This window comes from Sabethes cyaneus, chromosome 1 (genome assembly GCF_943734655.1).
Source record: "Sabethes cyaneus chromosome 1, idSabCyanKW18_F2, whole genome shotgun sequence".
Lineage (NCBI taxonomy): Eukaryota > Metazoa > Arthropoda > Insecta > Diptera > Culicidae > Sabethes > Sabethes cyaneus.
In genome coordinates this window covers 81,137,386-81,160,771 of record NC_071353.1, presented here as the reverse complement: position 1 = coordinate 81,160,771, position 23,386 = coordinate 81,137,386, and the positions used below count along the sequence as shown (strand labels likewise).

The 23,386-nt window shown below is 42.8% G+C and overlaps 1 protein-coding gene across 4 annotated transcripts in view; it reads left to right on the top strand.

Moving 5' to 3' along the window:
- Positions 1 to 23,386, top strand: part of LOC128732919 (syntaxin-binding protein 5) — a 1,693,445-nt gene that overhangs the window by 600,778 nt on the left and 1,069,281 nt on the right. For all 4 annotated transcript variants that reach the window (XM_053826374.1, XM_053826375.1, XM_053826373.1 and 1 more), the window contains 2 exons: positions 9,377 to 9,455; positions 9,549 to 9,665. In XM_053826374.1, the coding sequence (XP_053682349.1) occupies positions 9,377 to 9,455; positions 9,549 to 9,665 (196 nt within the window). The remainder of the gene's footprint in view (positions 1 to 9,376; positions 9,456 to 9,548; positions 9,666 to 23,386) is intronic.

Here is a 23,386-nt window from a genome sequence, read left to right as displayed (position 1 = left end):
CTGTCTGTCTGTCTGTCTGTCTGTCTGTCTGTCTGTCTGTCTGTCTGTCTGTCTGTCTGTCTGTCTGTCTGTCTGTCTGTCTGTCTGTCTGTCTGTCTGTCTGTCTGTCTGTCTGTCTGTCTGTCTGTCTGTCTGTCTGTCTGTCTGTCTGTCTGTCTGTCTGTCTGTCTGTCTGTCTGTCTGTCTGTCTGTCTGTCTGTCTGTCTGTCTGTCTGTCTGTCTGTCTGTCTGTCTGTCTGTCTGTCTGTCTGTCTGTCTGTCTGTCTGTCTGTCTGTCTGTCTGTCTGTCTGTCTGTCTGTCTGTCTGTCTGTCTGTCTGTCTGTCTGTCTGTCTGTCTGTCTGTCTGTCTGTCTGTCTGTCTGTCTGTCTGTCTGTCTGTCTGTCTGTCTGTCTGTCTGTCTGTCTGTCTGTCTGTCTGTCTGTCTGTCTGTCTGTCTGTCTGTCTGTCTGTCTGTCTGTCTGTCTGTCTGTCTGTCTGTCTGTCTGTCTGTCTGTCTGTCTGTCTGTCTGTCTGTCTGTCTGTCTGTCTGTCTGTCTGTCTGTCTGTCTGTCTGTCTGTCTGTCTGTCTGTCTGTCTGTCTGTCTGTCTGTCTGTCTGTCTGTCTGTCTGTCTGTCTGTCTGTCTGTCTGTCTGTCTGTCTGTCTGTCTGTCTGTCTGTCTGTCTGTCTGTCTGTCTGTCTGTCTGTCTGTCTGTCTGTCTGTCTGTCTGTCTGTCTGTCTGTCTGTCTGTCTGTCTGTCTGTCTGTCTGTCTGTCTGTCTGTCTGTCTGTCTGTCTGTCTGTCTGTCTGTCTGTCTGTCTGTCTGTCTGTCTGTCTGTCTGTCTGTCTGTCTGTCTGTCTGTCTGTCTGTCTGTCTGTCTGTCTGTCTGTCTGTCTGTCTGTCTGTCTGTCTGTCTGTCTGTCTGTCTGTCTGTCTGTCTGTCTGTCTGTCTGTCTGTCTGTCTGTCTGTCTGTCTGTCTGTCTGTCTGTCTGTCTGTCTGTCTGTCTGTCTGTCTGTCTGTCTGTCTGTCTGTCTGTCTGTCTGTCTGTCTGTCTGTCTGTCTGTCTGTCTGTCTGTCTGTCTGTCTGTCTGTCTGTCTGTCTGTCTGTCTGTCTGTCTGTCTGTCTGTCTGTCTGTCTGTCTGTCTGTCTGTCTGTCTGTCTGTCTGTCTGTCTGTCTGTCTGTCTGTCTGTCTGTCTGTCTGTCTGTCTGTCTGTCTGTCTGTCTGTCTGTCTGTCTGTCTGTCTGTCTGTCTGTCTGTCTGTCTGTCTGTCTGTCTGTCTGTCTGTCTGTCTGTCTGTCTGTCTGTCTGTCTGTCTGTCTGTCTGTCTGTCTGTCTGTCTGTCTGTCTGTCTGTCTGTCTGTCTGTCTGTCTGTCTGTCTGTCTGTCTGTCTGTCTGTCTGTCTGTCTGTCTGTCTGTCTGTCTGTCTGTCTGTCTGTCTGTCTGTCTGTCTGTCTGTCTGTCTGTCTGTCTGTCTGTCTGTCTGTCTGTCTGTCTGTCTGTCTGTCTGTCTGTCTGTCTGTCTGTCTGTCTGTCTGTCTGTCTGTCTGTCTGTCTGTCTGTCTGTCTGTCTGTCTGTCTGTCTGTCTGTCTGTCTGTCTGTCTGTCTGTCTGTCTGTCTGTCTGTCTGTCTGTCTGTCTGTCTGTCTGTCTGTCTGTCTGTCTGTCTGTCTGTCTGTCTGTCTGTCTGTCTGTCTGTCTGTCTGTCTGTCTGTCTGTCTGTCTGTCTGTCTGTCTGTCTGTCTGTCTGTCTGTCTGTCTGTCTGTCTGTCTGTCTGTCTGTCTGTCTGTCTGTCTGTCTGTCTGTCTGTCTGTCTGTCTGTCTGTCTGTCTGTCTGTCTGTCTGTCTGTCTGTCTGTCTGTCTGTCTGTCTGTCTGTCTGTCTGTCTGTCTGTCTGTCTGTCTGTCTGTCTGTCTGTCTGTCTGTCTGTCTGTCTGTCTGTCTGTCTGTCTGTCTGTCTGTCTGTCTGTCTGTCTGTCTGTCTGTCTGTCTGTCTGTCTGTCTGTCTGTCTGTCTGTCTGTCTGTCTGTCTGTCTGTCTGTCTGTCTGTCTGTCTGTCTGTCTGTCTGTCTGTCTGTCTGTCTGTCTGTCTGTCTGTCTGTCTGTCTGTCTGTCTGTCTGTCTGTCTGTCTGTCTGTCTGTCTGTCTGTCTGTCTGTCTGTCTGTCTGTCTGTCTGTCTGTCTGTCTGTCTGTCTGTCTGTCTGTCTGTCTGTCTGTCTGTCTGTCTGTCTGTCTGTCTGTCTGTCTGTCTGTCTGTCTGTCTGTCTGTCTGTCTGTCTGTCTGTCTGTCTGTCTGTCTGTCTGTCTGTCTGTCTGTCTGTCTGTCTGTCTGTCTGTCTGTCTGTCTGTCTGTCTGTCTGTCTGTCTGTCTGTCTGTCTGTCTGTCTGTCTGTCTGTCTGTCTGTCTGTCTGTCTGTCTGTCTGTCTGTCTGTCTGTCTGTCTGTCTGTCTGTCTGTCTGTCTGTCTGTCTGTCTGTCTGTCTGTCTGTCTGTCTGTCTGTCTGTCTGTCTGTCTGTCTGTCTGTCTGTCTGTCTGTCTGTCTGTCTGTCTGTCTGTCTGTCTGTCTGTCTGTCTGTCTGTCTGTCTGTCTGTCTGTCTGTCTGTCTGTCTGTCTGTCTGTCTGTCTGTCTGTCTGTCTGTCTGTCTGTCTGTCTGTCTGTCTGTCTGTCTGTCTGTCTGTCTGTCTGTCTGTCTGTCTGTCTGTCTGTCTGTCTGTCTGTCTGTCTGTCTGTCTGTCTGTCTGTCTGTCTGTCTGTCTGTCTGTCTGTCTGTCTGTCTGTCTGTCTGTCTGTCTGTCTGTCTGTCTGTCTGTCTGTCTGTCTGTCTGTCTGTCTGTCTGTCTGTCTGTCTGTCTGTCTGTCTGTCTGTCTGTCTGTCTGTCTGTCTGTCTGTCTGTCTGTCTGTCTGTCTGTCTGTCTGTCTGTCTGTCTGTCTGTCTGTCTGTCTGTCTGTCTGTCTGTCTGTCTGTCTGTCTGTCTGTCTGTCTGTCTGTCTGTCTGTCTGTCTGTCTGTCTGTCTGTCTGTCTGTCTGTCTGTCTGTCTGTCTGTCTGTCTGTCTGTCTGTCTGTCTGTCTGTCTGTCTGTCTGTCTGTCTGTCTGTCTGTCTGTCTGTCTGTCTGTCTGTCTGTCTGTCTGTCTGTCTGTCTGTCTGTCTGTCTGTCTGTCTGTCTGTCTGTCTGTCTGTCTGTCTGTCTGTCTGTCTGTCTGTCTGTCTGTCTGTCTGTCTGTCTGTCTGTCTGTCTGTCTGTCTGTCTGTCTGTCTGTCTGTCTGTCTGTCTGTCTGTCTGTCTGTCTGTCTGTCTGTCTGTCTGTCTGTCTGTCTGTCTGTCTGTCTGTCTGTCTGTCTGTCTGTCTGTCTGTCTGTCTGTCTGTCTGTCTGTCTGTCTGTCTGTCTGTCTGTCTGTCTGTCTGTCTGTCTGTCTGTCTGTCTGTCTGTCTGTCTGTCTGTCTGTCTGTCTGTCTGTCTGTCTGTCTGTCTGTCTGTCTGTCTGTCTGTCTGTCTGTCTGTCTGTCTGTCTGTCTGTCTGTCTGTCTGTCTGTCTGTCTGTCTGTCTGTCTGTCTGTCTGTCTGTCTGTCTGTCTGTCTGTCTGTCTGTCTGTCTGTCTGTCTGTCTGTCTGTCTGTCTGTCTGTCTGTCTGTCTGTCTGTCTGTCTGTCTGTCTGTCTGTCTGTCTGTCTGTCTGTCTGTCTGTCTGTCTGTCTGTCTGTCTGTCTGTCTGTCTGTCTGTCTGTCTGTCTGTCTGTCTGTCTGTCTGTCTGTCTGTCTGTCTGTCTGTCTGTCTGTCTGTCTGTCTGTCTGTCTGTCTGTCTGTCTGTCTGTCTGTCTGTCTGTCTGTCTGTCTGTCTGTCTGTCTGTCTGTCTGTCTGTCTGTCTGTCTGTCTGTCTGTCTGTCTGTCTGTCTGTCTGTCTGTCTGTCTGTCTGTCTGTCTGTCTGTCTGTCTGTCTGTCTGTCTGTCTGTCTGTCTGTCTGTCTGTCTGTCTGTCTGTCTGTCTGTCTGTCTGTCTGTCTGTCTGTCTGTCTGTCTGTCTGTCTGTCTGTCTGTCTGTCTGTCTGTCTGTCTGTCTGTCTGTCTGTCTGTCTGTCTGTCTGTCTGTCTGTCTGTCTGTCTGTCTGTCTGTCTGTCTGTCTGTCTGTCTGTCTGTCTGTCTGTCTGTCTGTCTGTCTGTCTGTCTGTCTGTCTGTCTGTCTGTCTGTCTGTCTGTCTGTCTGTCTGTCTGTCTGTCTGTCTGTCTGTCTGTCTGTCTGTCTGTCTGTCTGTCTGTCTGTCTGTCTGTCTGTCTGTCTGTCTGTCTGTCTGTCTGTCTGTCTGTCTGTCTGTCTGTCTGTCTGTCTGTCTGTCTGTCTGTCTGTCTGTCTGTCTGTCTGTCTGTCTGTCTGTCTGTCTGTCTGTCTGTCTGTCTGTCTGTCTGTCTGTCTGTCTGTCTGTCTGTCTGTCTGTCTGTCTGTCTGTCTGTCTGTCTGTCTGTCTGTCTGTCTGTCTGTCTGTCTGTCTGTCTGTCTGTCTGTCTGTCTGTCTGTCTGTCTGTCTGTCTGTCTGTCTGTCTGTCTGTCTGTCTGTCTGTCTGTCTGTCTGTCTGTCTGTCTGTCTGTCTGTCTGTCTGTCTGTCTGTCTGTCTGTCTGTCTGTCTGTCTGTCTGTCTGTCTGTCTGTCTGTCTGTCTGTCTGTCTGTCTGTCTGTCTGTCTGTCTGTCTGTCTGTCTGTCTGTCTGTCTGTCTGTCTGTCTGTCTGTCTGTCTGTCTGTCTGTCTGTCTGTCTGTCTGTCTGTCTGTCTGTCTGTCTGTCTGTCTGTCTGTCTGTCTGTCTGTCTGTCTGTCTGTCTGTCTGTCTGTCTGTCTGTCTGTCTGTCTGTCTGTCTGTCTGTCTGTCTGTCTGTCTGTCTGTCTGTCTGTCTGTCTGTCTGTCTGTCTGTCTGTCTGTCTGTCTGTCTGTCTGTCTGTCTGTCTGTCTGTCTGTCTGTCTGTCTGTCTGTCTGTCTGTCTGTCTGTCTGTCTGTCTGTCTGTCTGTCTGTCTGTCTGTCTGTCTGTCTGTCTGTCTGTCTGTCTGTCTGTCTGTCTGTCTGTCTGTCTGTCTGTCTGTCTGTCTGTCTGTCTGTCTGTCTGTCTGTCTGTCTGTCTGTCTGTCTGTCTGTCTGTCTGTCTGTCTGTCTGTCTGTCTGTCTGTCTGTCTGTCTGTCTGTCTGTCTGTCTGTCTGTCTGTCTGTCTGTCTGTCTGTCTGTCTGTCTGTCTGTCTGTCTGTCTGTCTGTCTGTCTGTCTGTCTGTCTGTCTGTCTGTCTGTCTGTCTGTCTGTCTGTCTGTCTGTCTGTCTGTCTGTCTGTCTGTCTGTCTGTCTGTCTGTCTGTCTGTCTGTCTGTCTGTCTGTCTGTCTGTCTGTCTGTCTGTCTGTCTGTCTGTCTGTCTGTCTGTCTGTCTGTCTGTCTGTCTGTCTGTCTGTCTGTCTGTCTGTCTGTCTGTCTGTCTGTCTGTCTGTCTGTCTGTCTGTCTGTCTGTCTGTCTGTCTGTCTGTCTGTCTGTCTGTCTGTCTGTCTGTCTGTCTGTCTGTCTGTCTGTCTGTCTGTCTGTCTGTCTGTCTGTCTGTCTGTCTGTCTGTCTGTCTGTCTGTCTGTCTGTCTGTCTGTCTGTCTGTCTGTCTGTCTGTCTGTCTGTCTGTCTGTCTGTCTGTCTGTCTGTCTGTCTGTCTGTCTGTCTGTCTGTCTGTCTGTCTGTCTGTCTGTCTGTCTGTCTGTCTGTCTGTCTGTCTGTCTGTCTGTCTGTCTGTCTGTCTGTCTGTCTGTCTGTCTGTCTGTCTGTCTGTCTGTCTGTCTGTCTGTCTGTCTGTCTGTCTGTCTGTCTGTCTGTCTGTCTGTCTGTCTGTCTGTCTGTCTGTCTGTCTGTCTGTCTGTCTGTCTGTCTGTCTGTCTGTCTGTCTGTCTGTCTGTCTGTCTGTCTGTCTGTCTGTCTGTCTGTCTGTCTGTCTGTCTGTCTGTCTGTCTGTCTGTCTGTCTGTCTGTCTGTCTGTCTGTCTGTCTGTCTGTCTGTCTGTCTGTCTGTCTGTCTGTCTGTCTGTCTGTCTGTCTGTCTGTCTGTCTGTCTGTCTGTCTGTCTGTCTGTCTGTCTGTCTGTCTGTCTGTCTGTCTGTCTGTCTGTCTGTCTGTCTGTCTGTCTGTCTGTCTGTCTGTCTGTCTGTCTGTCTGTCTGTCTGTCTGTCTGTCTGTCTGTCTGTCTGTCTGTCTGTCTGTCTGTCTGTCTGTCTGTCTGTCTGTCTGTCTGTCTGTCTGTCTGTCTGTCTGTCTGTCTGTCTGTCTGTCTGTCTGTCTGTCTGTCTGTCTGTCTGTCTGTCTGTCTGTCTGTCTGTCTGTCTGTCTGTCTGTCTGTCTGTCTGTCTGTCTGTCTGTCTGTCTGTCTGTCTGTCTGTCTGTCTGTCTGTCTGTCTGTCTGTCTGTCTGTCTGTCTGTCTGTCTGTCTGTCTGTCTGTCTGTCTGTCTGTCTGTCTGTCTGTCTGTCTGTCTGTCTGTCTGTCTGTCTGTCTGTCTGTCTGTCTGTCTGTCTGTCTGTCTGTCTGTCTGTCTGTCTGTCTGTCTGTCTGTCTGTCTGTCTGTCTGTCTGTCTGTCTGTCTGTCTGTCTGTCTGTCTGTCTGTCTGTCTGTCTGTCTGTCTGTCTGTCTGTCTGTCTGTCTGTCTGTCTGTCTGTCTGTCTGTCTGTCTGTCTGTCTGTCTGTCTGTCTGTCTGGAAACCATCTGCCGTTAACAATTCGCTATGACGACGCCGCAGTGGAGACATCTTCATTAGTTTCGAGTTTGCGTGAAGCAGAATAGCGATTTGTTAATTAGTGCAAAAGACAGAAACATGTCGGAAATAATTTTAACGCATTCAGCTACGGGCAGTTCTGTAAGTGTAAAAGACGTCGTGCGGTGCCGTCATAGCGAATCCCAAATCTATCAACAGCAAGAGAGTTACAATGCAACGGTGTTCGATTTTTGCTACGCTTTATCTATCACGTATACTGCCGCTACTCGCATAACAGTCCCGTTTTCTATGGAGTTTCCTATATAAATGGGACTGTTATGCGAGTAGCGGCAGTATACACAACGAGTAATGGAAGTTTGGTCGATTACCCGATTAATCACAGACGATTAATCGTGTCGAATAACAATTGATAAAAATATATTCGATTACTCGTTAATCGATTAACTGAGAAAATCGAACATCACTGTGTGCACTCCAAATACTAAATAAATATGTAGCCTTACGTCAAAAGCTTTCGACACCATAGAGCTTGCTAAGGGTTACAAAAACTTATCGTTTTTCACTCAAACGTATGTTTTTTTACCGGGGTATAACTGGGGGAAAACAAAAACAAACGTGTAAAATCAATGTAAAATCTAACAACAGCAACAACAAATCGCACGTCGATGTGTGCGTGCGGCAAACGTCAGCAAGCTCAATAATGAAATATTTGACATTGTTAACTGATTGTTATATTCGTGCCACTTAACCCTTAAATGCGCAATGTTGCTTTAAAACAACATAGTGAAAAACATCCCCAAAGTAAATTATGTTTACCGCCTTTAGATAAGTATATACTTTTTATTTTCCGTCACCGTAACAATTTTGATAATATGTTTCATTGATATTTTTCGGTGAAATAAAACCCTTCTTTTCTCGATCTGCGTAACGTTTCTGGCTACTATGCTTCGCCTATCGTCAGACGCCTGGAAAATTTTATTTTTGGTCAACTAATTTATACAAATTTTAAACACATTTTTCTTTTCACAAATTTACATTACAAAAAACAAATAAAAAGCTTACATTTTCGTCAGTCTATATTCTTAGCACATTGCTAATGCTGCGTCCGCTGCCGACGAGTAACCATTGCCTGCTTGCTTTGTTCACACTGCCGTAGCTTAGTGACCAGACCGTTATACATTGCATTGAATGTTCCACATTCACGCTGTAGGTTCACTGTTTTTTCTTCCCCCAGTATCTTTATGTGGAACATCTCCGCGGTTTCTCTGCTCTGGTTCTCGACTCTTTCTAGTATGCGTGTATTATCAAAGTCGAACATGTGTCCGCTCTGGATAGTGTGCTGTGCTAGTCCGGATTTTGCTTCTTTTTTCTTTGCGACGTTCTTATGTTCAGCAATTCTCGTCTCCAACCGTCTTCCCGTCCAATGTACACTTTGCCGTCATCTGTACCACATGGTATAGAGTACACTACATTTTTCTGTTTACTTGGTGGGATCGGGTCTTTCAGCTTACTAAATACACGATGCTTGACCTTATCTAGTGGTTTGAAAGCTAGCTCTACATTATGTTTCCTTAGGATTTTGTGCAGTTTCTCACTCAGACCCGGTATATACGCAGAAGAAGCAAACTTAATGTTTTCTTCTGTTTGCTTAGTAATTTCGAGCGGATCAGCTACGTACAACTTGGCACAATTTTTGGCAGAAATCCTAGGAAAAATCGTTGGAAAAACCACTTTCCACGTACGAAATAGTTTCGAGTTTGCAGAGGAAATCACAGGGACGCAGATTGCTGAAGGTGCTGTACTCTTTTCGCTGGATGTTACGTCACTGTATACAAACATTCCAATTGAAGATGCAATCATTTGTATCAATGAAAGATGGAACGAAATTGGGAAACATACCAACATCGATCAAGGCAGCTTCATAGCGGCAGTCAGGCTCGTATTAGATTCAACCTTCTTCATCTACCAAGGTACTACATACTCTCAATGTTTCGGGGTCCCAATGGGTTCACCTTTATCACCTGTAATTGCAAACCTGGTAATGGAAAAACTGGAACAACACTGCATAGCTGAATTAGAGAATAAAAACATCAATCTAACAACATACCGCCGGTACGTGGACGACTGCTTCTGTGTGGCTACTGAGGAACAAATCAACGAAATACTGGCGACATTCAACAGTTTTCACAACAGGCTGCAATTCACCATAGAAATGGAGGCGAATAAAAGCATAAGCTACGGCAGTGTGAACAAAGCAAGCAGGCAATGGTTACTCGTCGGCAGCGGACGCAGCATTAGCAATGTGCTAAGAATATAGACTGACGAAAATGTAAGCTTTTTATTTGTTTTTTGTAATGTAAATTTGTGAAAAGAAAAATGTGTTTAAAATTTGTATAAATTAGTTGACCAAAAATAAAATTTTCCAGGCGTCTGACGATAGGCGAAGCATAGTAGCCAGAAACGTTACGCAGATCGAGAAAAGAAGGGTTTTATTTCACCGAAAAATATCAATGAAACATATTATCATTTAGATAAGTATGTTTTTATTTAAAATGAATTTTTTCAGCGTGCGCATTTAAGGGTTAACTTATTTTTATTTAGTTTCGAATTAAAATTATTTTTAATTAAAAACTTTTATTTCTCTTATTTACGTTTTCAGGAAGCTTTGCGTAGCTGTTAACAGCGGACATGTGATGCTATTTAAATTTAAGAGAGCTGAAAGCACTGGAGATATAACTGTACGTATATCATACATATCATACGGATTGTTTTTCTAAAACTAGTTGACTATCAAGTTTATTATAATGGAGTTACGTTTTGTTTTTTGATAGGTGCTGGAGGTTCCTATATCTTATGAAAGTGCTACCGAAAACTTGGCAAGTCCTGAATGCGAGTTTATTCCTAAATCACTGCCAAAACAAAATGATTCCACGGATAGTGAAAAAAAGGTAAATAAAGTTGAATAATAAATTCAATGACCCTTGCACGAATTTTTAGACTGCAGTGAAAATTTCAATTTGACAGCTTCAACTTGCGCACTTACTAATACTACCAAGATTATGTCGTATTGATAACACAGAGAACAGATTAATAGGCTCGAAGGAAGTAATCGATTTTTTGAGTTTAAAATCTTTCGGTAGCGCCCTCCAGAAATAGTTTGCCAAACGCATCAAAAAATATCCATGTACTTTTGTCAATATTTCTTTGTGCTGGAGTTACATAGCAGCGATGGCAGCGACATCAAGATTTAGTTTGCCACTAGTTTGCTCGAGGGGTGTTCTATTGAAGGATTACTCGCAGATTACATAAAAACCTTTTACACACTTTTTGTCAATTACCTGATAGTCTGTTCTCTGTGTTGATAATCTACGACAACAGAATTTGGCATTTTACTTCTTATATTTGAAGATAGAATTAACAAAAGGGCGAATGTCGCAAGCGTAAACAAACCGAAGGAGGGTTGATTTTCCTATGGTGGTCCAGCAAAAAATAACTCTCACTCGTTTTGTTTACATTTGCGACATTCGCCCTTTTGTTAATTCTATCTAGATTTGACAACAACAAACAGTGTTTGTCCTTTGTCCTGCGAAGTTTGTTTTACGTTTTATCGGATCGTATTTATAAAATGGCAGATATTTGGAAGTCGTTTCCAGTTTGCGAGCATCAGTTAATACTGTGTATCATGCTCTTTATGGTCACATTTAAAAAATCAGAGGGGTTGTGTACAAGACACAACCGCATATATAGGTAACGCAGGACTACGTAAGTCTCTTTGTAGTGATAGTGGCATGTATTCATGCTTGTAATCATTCGATTCTTCATGTATACATGCTACCAATTTACCAATTCAATCCTACGCTCAAAATAATCCACAAGTCCTTTCCACGTGAAAAATCACGTAAATTTCTCTACAGGGAGTTACGTAACTTTCAGCTGATTGTTATTGGAAAAAATAATAACATCTATCTGATTTTCACGTTAACGCATTAGTATGCGTGCGAACTACCTGAAAATCACGTAAATGGTACAGGAAAAGCTAGATGAAAAATATTCACTAACTTTTCCTATGATTTCGACGTGAAATTTATTTTGAGTGTACAGAGTCGTATTATAACCGAACATTACAGCTTTACAGCTGTGGCTGTGGTTCGCCGAGGTTTAATCGTCTCGCAGTAAAGAATTTGCGATCTGTTGGGACAACGAAATTGTATCAGTTTTTCTGGCACGCTTCACTAACACAGACATCAAATTGGACTAGGTTTAATCGCGTTCGTAAGAAATCTGTTGGCACGAGGGGGCTTTGATACTCTCTCTGGCGTACGTCCCAAGCAAGGACATCAAAATGGTCTAGGTTGATCCGCGGCGTTAAAAAATCTTGTTGAAATGAGGAAACTTGGTCACTTGCTTTTGCTTACTTCCCAAGCACAGATGTCAAATTGGTATAGGTTTAGATCAGTGGTGCCCAGACATAGGCGTAGTGCGGGCCATATCAGATCACCCCACGAGTCCGCGGGCCGCAATGGCCTCTGACGATTTTCGCGCATAGAAAAAGGGACATAGGCGGCGGCAAAAGCCGATTTTTAGGAATCACCACAAGATTTAAACTGGAAAGCAATCAGATCTACAATATGAAAGAGGTATTACGACTGATCTGAGTGACCTTTGTATCATCAAAAAAATTATTCATAAGTTCGTCATCCCCCAAACTAGTTCGCGGGCCGCACGAATCATCACGAAGGGCCGCATGCGGTCCGCGGGCCGCGTTTTGGCCATCACTGGTTTAGATCATCGTAAAGAATCTTCCAACCAATCACGAAGCGAGAATTCTGGTAAAACATAGGTTCATTATTTTCAATTTTTCAATAGTTCAACACCAAGAATCCATACTTTTGTTCATTTGGGTCAATTCTTAGAAGATTTTCCGATCGATTGGTGTAAGAATATTGAAAACCGATCGGAAAACCGCTGAGCTATTAGCGCTCAATACCTTTCATTTTTCGTGACGCTCGCAATTTTCGATTTTTTGGAATGACACCCTATCTCAAAACTTGCCGTAAGACGTAGTCCTACGTCAAAAGCACCTCTTGCTTAATAAATCGTTTTGCAAGTAACCAGCAGCTATGTAAACATAGCTTTCACCAACCGTATTGCCAGCGACACCCCACTTTCCAACTTCCTTTCCTGATGAGTGTCCTTTGAAATCACGAACAGATACTAATAACCAGCAGCCATAAAGTCCATCATATAGCATATCTTGTGCTAAACCAATTGCTTGGTCATCCATATTAGTGATTTCCTCATCACGTTCATAACTTTCAGATCCATTATCAGCTGGATAGTCAAGCTCCTCGACGAATTCAACGTCAGCATACACATCCTGCTCGTCGTCGATCAGAGGCGGCATAAACCGCAGCGCAGACCAAAAGACACACATTCTTAAACAACACAACACTCGCCATGCGGTGTGTGTTCGCCCACAAATTCCCTTCAGTGTCTCTTTTGCTAAACACGCTCTTTCGTGTTTTACGCGCACCAGGAAAAGGCAGTCGCAAACGCAGAGTGATAAATTTGCTGCGTGCTTTACCACACCAAGAGCCGCACTCTGCGCGGTTGGATTGTACACCCTGCGCTGGGTCAGTTGAAGTGGTGTGATTGAAAAAAACCCGAATTAATCCACCTAGCGGCGTGACCTAGCCTTTCTACTGCCACAATAATCAATATTTAATTTCTCAGGAACATCTATAATTAACTTGACTATATTTTTAAATATCCGTTCCGTATTCCACAAAGTCCTTAATTGCCAGTAAAATTCACAACGTATTGCGAAGAATAATTATATTTTTTTTCCTTGGGTGCGTAAATACTTGTAAGCGTCATTTATGTTATTTGATGAATACCTTATTTAGTTTTATAATCGGTCGGCCTTAACTTTCGGGTTTCAGAGCCACATACGAAACTTGTTTTGAACTGACAATATGAAATATGTGTTCATAGCAGATTTTTTGATATTTTTTTTGAGTGGTTTTAGCCCAAAGGGTAGATTTTTTTTTGATATTTTGATATTAATACCATGCGTTCAAAAGTTAGCATCTTTGAAAAACAAGAGTTCAGAAAAATTATTATTATACTTCGCTTTTGAAGAAAAAGGATATCTACAACAAAATGATTAATCTCAAAATTTTACTATTAGTTTGCTTGGCTTCAATTTTGCAATATATCTGAATTAGAAAAAATAACTGAATAGAGCATTAGATATGAAAAAGAGAAATTGAACTTTTTCTTAGCTGGCGCTCCTTCAGATAATTATTTTTGCATGAAAATCAAAACTTAAGCTTCTTTTGAATGTACTTTCATGAAAAGATAGTCATTAGCTTGATCGCATCGTTTTTACAATGTTAGAGGGTTAGGAAAACAAGATGAGGTCGAAAAATAGTGCAAAAACTGCGCCATAAACATGCTTGAGAATCAGAAATATGATCGATATGATTTCCAGTGCTTGTCATTTTTGATTTATTTATTAAAACATGATACATGGCATAAGACATCTGTCCTTTAAAATGTCACTAACGAAAACAAATCTTACAAAGTTACTACCGTGCAACGTTTACTTCCTATTTTTCATATAACATTTCTAAGCTCTGGTATCTATGGATTGAAAAGAGCATATATTGATGCGCAAAATTTGTTTGAAATTTGTATAAATTTATTTGGAAAAATCAACTCACTAGTATTTTTAATCCTATATACCACTATACCTACATGCTTAAATTAACTGCTCTTCTTCGCCTTTTGCTTTTCTTGTTCAATTGTGAGTAACAACAAGTGAAGAAAATGACACTTGAAATTTGAAATAAAATAAAAGAAAAAACTTTTCGATCGAATCCCACTATTTAATATTTATTTGCGACAGATACGTAGTTCGCCTACGACGTGCAGGCTTCATCAGTGTCTTATTTCAAAGCGTATACGTATCTGTCGCGAATAAAAATTAAATAGTGGAATTTAGTCGGTAAAAGTTTTTTTCTTTTCTTTTATTTCAGAGTTCGTATTCCACTTCAAAAACTTCAGACTATTGACATGTTTCTCACTTTTCTTGAATTTCATTGCAAATTGTCATCACATACACATACTTACATACATACATACATACATACATACATACATACATACATATATACATACATAAATACATACATACATACATACATACATACATACATACATACATACATACATACATACATACATACATACATACATACATACATACATACATACATACATACATACATACATACATACATACATACATACATACATACATACATACATACATACATACATACATACATACATACATACATACATACATACATACATACATACATACATACATACATACATACATACATACATACATACATACATACATACATACATACATACATACATACATACATACATACATACATACATACATACATACATACATACATACATACATACATACATACATACATACATACATACATACATACATACATCGCACACATTGAATACAATCAACATTTGATTGATACGTTTTGATTTCACACGTTTTAACGGTTTTATATACGGTGCTTAAGTGTTAAAGTTTAAATAACTTTTGAATGAACCGTCCGATTTTAAATAACTCGGTTTCGTTTGATAGATCTCAGTAGTAATTTTCAAATAATAATAAAATGTGTGATGTTTTTCATTGAATTAATTCTTAAATGTTACAAAAATATGTTTTAAATACTATGTTTTCACATTTCTTTATGTCACTTTCAAACTACAAGTCCAATCATCATGAAATTTGGAAGTTAAGGGTTTGAAAGGCTCCTCTTTCATATGCAATCAATTTTGTTCAAATCGGTTAAGGGATCTATGAGATAATGAAGTCCCATATTTTTCGTATTTTTATACATAACTTTTGAACTAAAAGTCCGATCAGTATGAAATTCAATAGCGACCAATGGGACACCTAGACCTTTCATTTGACACTAAGAACATTAAAATCGGTCCAGCCATCTCCGAGAAAAGTGAGTGAGATTAAAAGCGTTACATACACACACACACACACACACACACACACACACACACACACACACACACACACACACACACACACACACACATACATACACACACACACAGAAAATGCTCAGTTTTCGAAACTGAGTCGAATGGTATATAACATTCGGCCCGCAGGACCTTCTTTCCATTTCCGGTTTTCCAAGTGATTTCTATACCTTTATACTATATATTTATTTATTTATTTATAAAGGCAAAACATTTTTACTGTTGCGTCGCCTGATCCGTATTAACTTAACATAGACCATATTAGTTGTTCGGTACAGCGTGTATTTTCACTTTTAAAAGGGCAGAAAATTTGTAAATACAAAACAATTTTTTGACGTAGGACTACGTCTTTGTTTACTATACTGGGACTGGGTAGCACTTTGTAAAACTGAAAAATAGAAGTGTAACGTTTGAATAAAATATTTCAAACGCTAATAGCTTCTATACTACTGAACAAAACATAACAGTTAATATGTCGTTGGATAGATAAAATGTCCAGCAATTTTATAGTAACATATTAATAATAATTTTTTATACTGTTACAATTCTTTTGTAGACAATGAATAAATTCTTTAATACAATAGCCTTTGTTTCTTACCGGCTTGGGTCGTCTTGGTTGGTCTCCTGGAAAAAACTACAAAATGGCGGACTTACAACCCACGCCAACACCAATGGTCACTGAGCGGAATAACTATAACGAGCAAACTTCAAAGACAAGCAAAAGGAAGTGCAAATTTAAATAAATTTACAGCTCGAAAATTACCAGACCATACATTTATTTTTTTTAAAACAAGGGTTAGTAGGTCACTTTTACTTGCGCAATTTTCGCCGGAAAACTTCCTTCTGGCTCCCCGCGTGCCGGGATGGTTGCTGCTGCTGCTCGTTGGTCGACTTTGGTGACGGGTGATGCGAGGGGTGATCCAGGGGTTGAATCCACTACAGGAGGTACAAACGGACGCAGCGGCGTCCCGCTATGATGACAGGGTGCACAAAACCAATAGTCGGCCGTAAATAAGTTTTAGCCAAGCTGGCCAAGAATTGTTTCACCGACGGGGGCACCCCTACTAGCACGGTTGTTATAAAATTGTTGTGGTAACTAAATTATGACTAATTTCAGTCGTAATTCGGTTGCTTCAACAAAATGGACCTATAGTGTGCTACTTGGGACTGTAGCGTATCTAGGCCTAATAACGAACGGCCGAATCGCAACCCAGAGGCACTGCGCACAAATAAAACTGCGGATTAGCGTCCAAACTGGCGTGGGACGAATTTTCACGACACTCTTCGATCGGTCCTTTGACCTTAAGCTAGTCCCCTTTGCGATTTCAACACTGGCTCACTAGCTACGGCTCGTACGGTTCGGGTAGGCTATCGGTGGGCTTAGCGTTCGCACGACACTGTGTTTGGCCTGATTCGGTGGGTCCCTTGACCTCGCGCACTGTATACCTCCGGGTTCACGGTCTAATTACAAGATCTCCCGCGCCGGCAGTTGCGGGTGCTTTTAACCATCCTCGGTCCGCTTTCCGCCCTGAACCCCCCTTGCATTTCATCCCGCTGCCCCGTTGTTTTTCCTACGGCTGCTGATGGTACTAAATCTATGACAATTTTTATCGTTTTATGTTGGTGTCCCGATCAAACTTTAACTGTATGATAATTTTAAAGTAACGTTGCATGCAAAATATTTATTTAATCTATCCCTAACCATAAAATTGAATCCTAAATAATATCAAGCAAAACTAAACTAACCAAAAAATATAACATGCAACAAATAAATAACAAAAAAAGGAAAATAATTTAAATAAATAACAGGGAAAACAATTTTTAATAAATAATATTCGAGGAAACCAACTTGGGCTATTAAACATAAAATAAACGTCTCTCAAACATGCAAGCACAGAGAACTGACATTTATTTTACATTCAGACATTTACTTACAATATTTACAAAAAAATAACAATATAAATAAGGGTAATAATCAAGCTGGCCCAGTGACCAAAGGATTTTATTGTGACCGTGGCAAAATATGGTCACAATTTTCCCCGAGTCGGATTAAAAAAAACTGAAGGTTTTTTTTCTATTTGAGTGCTGACATCCGATGCGACTACTTCTCTTCCAGTATCAGTGCAAATTGTGGGATGATTGTTTCATGATAATCAGAGGATCTCTATCCCGCATTTTGTATGACACTAGAAGAGTGAGCCTGTCCACCATTCGTCATCGTTTAATGCGACAACTTCTCCCTCAGTATCAGTTCAATTCGTGAGATGATTTGTCATGGGAACCAGAGGAACTCTTTCTCACGAATTGTATGACACTAGTGGAGTGTGCCTGACCACCAACGTCACCGTACGATGCGACAACTTCTCCCTTAGTATCAGTTCAACTAGTGGAGTGTGCCTGGCCATCAACGGCAGATGCGACTACTGCTCCCTGAGTATCAGGTCAATTCATGAGATAGAATCCCGAAGAACTCTTTCTCATGAATTGTGTGACACAGAGGCAGTGAGCCTGTCCATCTTCGACTACTTCTCCTCCAAAACCTGTACCATTCCATGGATGATTTTTCATATTAGACAGAGGATTTATTTCCACTGAATTGTATTAGGTATTAAAACAGTGAGCCTGGCCATCCGCAGGATGCGACTACTTCTCCTTCAATGCCAGAACTATTCAGTGAATGATCATGTGAAACAGAGGATCTCTTTCCATGGGATCGAATTAGATTTTAAAGCAGTGAGCCTGCCCATCCAAACACTCCATCCGAAAACTGTCAAAATCAGAATCAATCAAACTCTCCGATTGTCCTTACGGAAGATTCTAAGTGTTTATTATCGAATCTCTGTGTTGCGTCAGATAAAAGATTTTTCTGCCATTGCCGCGCATGTTGAGTAGAAATGTCTAACAGAACCAACAACGAATTAATTTTACTCCACCGAAGCCTTATCAAACAACCGGCTATCTGTTTTTCTTTTCCTCGTCGCAAATATCAATTTGGACCAAACGAATTTCAATTTCCTTCTCATTCGTGCTATTCGGTCATTCATTTCATTCATCCATCCCTACTGTAAATTTCTACGTTCATTCTAGTCCTGTTAATCAACATCATTCATACAATTCAACCATTCCTTTCATTCTTCCTTCGCATTCATTCAAATCACGCACTCACATCAATCGCAACTTCATACTACACTATTTATGCTAGGGGCCCCTAATCTTAAACTTACTCTAAACATTTGCATCTACCATATGATGCACGAGGTAAACTAGTTCACTCGTCATGAATTTCCCGAAAACATCTCAACTCGTGAGAACAGAAAGTGGGAAACACCGAGGGGCAAGACACTGTCGAAAATATATTACTTTTCCCTATGGAAATATTTTTCCAACCTTAATATATTGACCTTTCCCACCCATAATATAACCGAAAGCCCTATAAAGTTACATTTATTTATACATTTATAGGGTTTTAATAGAGCCTAATATATTAATATTATTATAATATTATGAAGTGTCTTGCCCCTCGGGAAACACACAGAATGACACTATTCACGTTAAGCGTGTAATGTCGACTGGTTGCGTACGTGCGCAGACTGCTTCTACAGTCTGCCACAACACCACCCTGTCGTCGACTTGTTGTTTACATGGTTCTGTCAGAATCATCGCAACATGGAACAGTTTAAGCAATTTGAGGAACTTGTTGGACGGAAAAGCAGCTAATATGGACAATTTTCGGTAAGTATTTGTAACTAATGGTTTTCCCTTTTGATTTTTCTTGTAGGTTCGACATGTTTTTAACGAAAGAAGGTATGCTGGCGGAAGAAGTAGACGATTAGTGTTAGTTTTTTTTATTAGAGGAATAAAGCTACACTTTCCGTGTTTCGTTTTCTTCGCTACGATTTATTTTTTTTTCGGTACGAAATTTTGTTTTTCGACTCCATTTCGCGAGTTTTGATTAGTATTTCGCGAGTGATAATACGTTAACCGGGTTTCAAATGTTGCGCTGGCCAGATGCCGATGTTTTTACCGTGCAAATCTAATAGCTCATATGAAGAAGAGCCTATCTTAGCCTTCACTTTGCAAGGTATATACTGCGGACCGTATTTTGCATTGTAGTGATTTGCTGCACTGGAGGGCTTCATGTTTCTGCGATAAATCAATTGCCCTTCGGAAAAAGATTTCGCGAAGCGGCGATTACGCAGATTATATCGGTGCTGTGAAGAAACGTGTGCCTTTTCCAGATTTTTACGGACAGTGTCGAAAATACGGTCGAACATTAATTTGCGCCGATCTTGCAGCTGTTCAGGAGTGAGCTTTGCGTCACTGCGTTCGAGCTGGTGATCGACTCCGGCTTCGGAGAACTCGTGCCCGTGAGTTATGAAGTATGGCGTAAACCCAGTCGAGGAGTGCACACTGGTATTGAGGACCATTTCGATTTCTGGGACTCGTGTGTCCCAAAGACGCTGGTCTTCTTTGACGTACGTGCGAATAGCGGCATTGATTGTACGGTTTACTCGCTCTACAGGATTGGCCTGAGAGTGATACCGTGTGTTAAGCCAGTGGGTGATTTTAAAGTGCTCTAGCAAGCCTTTAAAGTCTTTTGAAGTGAAACTGCTGCCGTTATCGGAGATGATGATTTCCGGTACCGAGTTTCGCAGGAACCATTGGTCCTTTAAAATCGCACACATTGGGGAGCTGTTTACGTTTCTCGTGGGATGGATCATCACCCACTTTGAAAAGTAATCGCACACAACAAGCATGTGTTGATTACCACGTCGACTACGAGGAAGCGGGCCAACGAAATCTACCGAAATTATCTGCCAGGGACGACTGGAAATTCTCATCTTTCCCATTTCAGGTACCACTGGAACAGAAGTAGCTTTTACTTCCTTGCACGTTCCGCATCTTTTCACATAGTTGCGAATTTCGGTTGCCATTTTCGGCCAGTAGTATCGCTGCCGAATTCGCGCCAGGGTTTTATCATAACCGGGGTGGAAGATTTCGTCATGGCACTGATTCAACACCTTTTCCTTTTCAGCTGGCGGCGGTATTTGCTTCCACTCAAAACGTGAATCACAAATATCGTCGGGCACGGATACAAACTTGAACAGTTTTCCCTTCTGGACCTTAAAGTCTACAAAATAATCTGGTCGATTAGATACTTTTCGCAACATTTCGGAGTACCACGGAGAATCAGAAATCGTCGCGATACTGCGGGAAAGAGCGTCAGGAACAACATTTTCTTTACCTTTGCGGTGTCGAACGGTCATATCGTACTGTTGCAGATCTAACGCCCACCTACTGCACCTGGATCCCACTTTCCATTTAGTGCTCAGGATATGAGTTAATGCTGAAGAGTCCGTTATCAGGGTGAAATGGTACCCTTCAACATATCCTCGGAAGGCATCAATGGAAAGGATGGCAGCCAGTGCTTCCTTTTCCGCAGCGTGATAGTTTTTCTGAGGTGTCGTTAGCTTGTGCGAATAATACGATATGACACGTTCTTCTCCTGCCTGTTCCTGAGTCAACACTCCCGCGACCGCCACGTCACTAGCATCCGTCTGGATGGTGAATTCCCGACTGAAGTCTGGACTTCCCAAAACGGCTGACGAGATCAGTCGCTCTTTAATATTGCCCAATGCTTCTTCGGCCGCCTCGTTCCATTGAATGGATTTGGTTTTGCTGTGCAAGAGGTCGGTCAGAGCTGCGGTCACACCGCTGAAATTTGGAATGAACCGTCGGCAGTAGTTCGCCATTCCTAGGAATCTTCTGAGTTTGGTAACAGTGGTTGGACGTTCGTACTCCACAATGGGACGAATCTTGTCGGGATTTACTTGCAAACCATTAGTACTCAGAAGATATCCTAGGAACTGGATCTCCGACACCCCAAATTTCGATTTAGCCAGGTTTATGCTAAGATTGGCCTCCTTCAAGCGACGCGCGATTTCTCCTAGCAGTTGCAGGTGTTGTTCGAATGTTTCTGTGACCACGACGATATCGTCCAGGTACACAAAAACGAACGGCTCTAGCATCCCATGGCCAAGCACCTTGTCCATGAGTCTGGCTAGAGTAGCGGGACTGTTAATCAGTCCAAAGGGCATCCGGGTATATTGTAATAACCCTTTACCTTGCACACTGAATGCGGTGAACTTTCGCGACTCTTTTTCTAAGGGGACCTGCAAGAAGGCTTCAGAGAGGTCTATAGTAGACAAATACTTTGCCTTCGGAAGCTGCCCTAGAATTCGACCAGGGTGAGGCAAAGGATACGCATCTCTGACCGTTCTTTCGTTAATCTTACGCGCATCTAAGCACAACCTGACTTTATTTGGCTTTATTACTGGCACACCAATCGGACGAACTTCGCTCGATGATCCCGAGATCTAATAGACGGTTGAGCTCAATGGCAACCTTTTCTTGCGTCTTGGGAGACATCACATAGGGAAATTGTCGGACAGGTGGCTTGCTTTTCCACTCTTCAGCTATAACAATCTTATGCTCTGCACCGTTTGTTAGGGTTAAATCTCCTTCTCGGGCAGGCAAAAATTGTTTCTTCACATCCTCAATAGCAGCGCTTTCTGCTTCGCTTAGAATTGAGTCAGAATTAGGCAGTACTGTCTCTGCTAAGGTTGCCACGAAGTCGTCCCTGTCCTCATGCATTTTGGGGTGGATATGGAACTTCTCCCAAAAATCCATCCCACAAATACAGTTTATAGACAGGTTTTTGACAACTAACGTAGCAATCACTTTAACAGTATCCCGAAAATAGAACGGAAGTTGAGCTTGGCCAAGCACATTGAGCTCATTTCCGCTTGCGGATCGTAAGACTATATCTTTCAAAGGAGGTTGCAGTTTCCTTTTACAGAGCTTAAAGTAAACTGTTTCACTTAGGAGGGTGTAATTACTACCACTATCTAGAAGTGCGCGCAACGAATGCCCGTAAATTTTAACGGTAACATACGGACGGTTGTCGTTGGCTATTGGATACGAAATGTGCAATATTTCTGAGGACGTATTTTGGTACAGATCATTTTTCGCGCTAGTCCAGAACAGAGGAGGACTTTTCACGTCACTGGTGTCGAGATTATTTACGCGTCTGTGTTCTGCGAACCGCGATTTTGGGCCGCGTGAAGACCGTTTTTTAAACAATACGGACAGTAATTTGTCGGGAAGCCGCGTAGGCCACACCGGCTACAGAAGAGTCCGCGGGGCTGCCGGCACATCGCCATATGATGTCCGGCTCGACCGCAATTGAAGCATGTATTGCTTGCGGGAGGTACGTGTGCGTTAATTAAGTCGTCGATATTAAATTTAGGACGGTTTTGATTCCCTGAAGGTCCTGCTACAGGTTCCGGTTGGGAGGAAGAGCTGGAAACATTCGGCTGTTCCTGCGAGTTCGCGTTACGCTGATTTTTTTTAGACGGTTGGGAAAAGCGATTTTGTGTATTGCCAGTAGACGGAAGGTTCCTACTAACGGAAGTAGCGGCAACTTGCGCGCTACTCTGCTGAGACTGTGGCTGGTTCTTGGCTTTCTTTTTGGATTTCGAACTCGTATCGTCAACTACCTGGACGGTCCTATCGTTTCCGAAAACTCGGTTGTAGGAGGAAAAATTGATCAAGTCTAACTTTTGTCCCGCAGACACAAGTGAGACTAAATCAACTATCGGAGTAAACGCGAGAGCACGTTTATAATCCGAGCGAATGTTCTTTGTTGCTGTCGCTGATATATCTTCTTCTTTATCCAGGCATCAAGCTCTGGATGCATGAAGGCACGCTTCAGCTCAAAGACGAGATGCTGCCAATTCAACAATCTACCACTCGCGCGCTGAGTCATATACCATTTAAGTGCTGAACTAGCGAACAAGTGTATGGCTGATTCAAACAGTTCTGTTTCCGAAATACGCTCAGCTTGAGCTAGTGCATGAACCAATTCTAGAAACTCGTTGAGCTTCCAACCTTGGTCTTCTCCACCATATTTTGTAATGGTCCATTTAGAAACAGGTAGAGTATGCCGATTTGGAATCGATGCAAAATGGGAATTATGCCCAGGTAAGTTTGGTACGGGATAGGCATGTTGAACAGGAGTTGGGATATTATGTGGGACAGAAGGATAATATGGATAATTCAAGGGTGCACCGTAAGGATTAGGATTTTGAAATTGATAACTAGGATGCGGAAGGGAACTGTGGAGGATACGGGGATAATCGGGAAGTGTTTGTGTAACGGTATCTCTCACCAAAGGGTTTGAGACTCGTTTCGAAACGGGGTATTCAGGAATGTTGGGAAGAGGAAGGTGGTTCTGAGAACCATCGAAAGGATTTTGATATTGAGAGTTTGGATAATTGGAAAAGGAAGGGAAATTTTGCAAAATACCGAAATCATCATTAGCAGTTTGTGTGGCTGCTTCTTTTGTAGCTTTCACTCGAGCCAATTCAGACTCCAGTTCTACAATACGGGCTTGTAACGAGTGAATCCAGTCTAAATCTTCTTGATTCAGAGGAGCTGCTCGTTGGACTACTGTAGTAACTTCAGCTGTATTCTCAGAATGATCCCTATCATCAAGAGACAACGC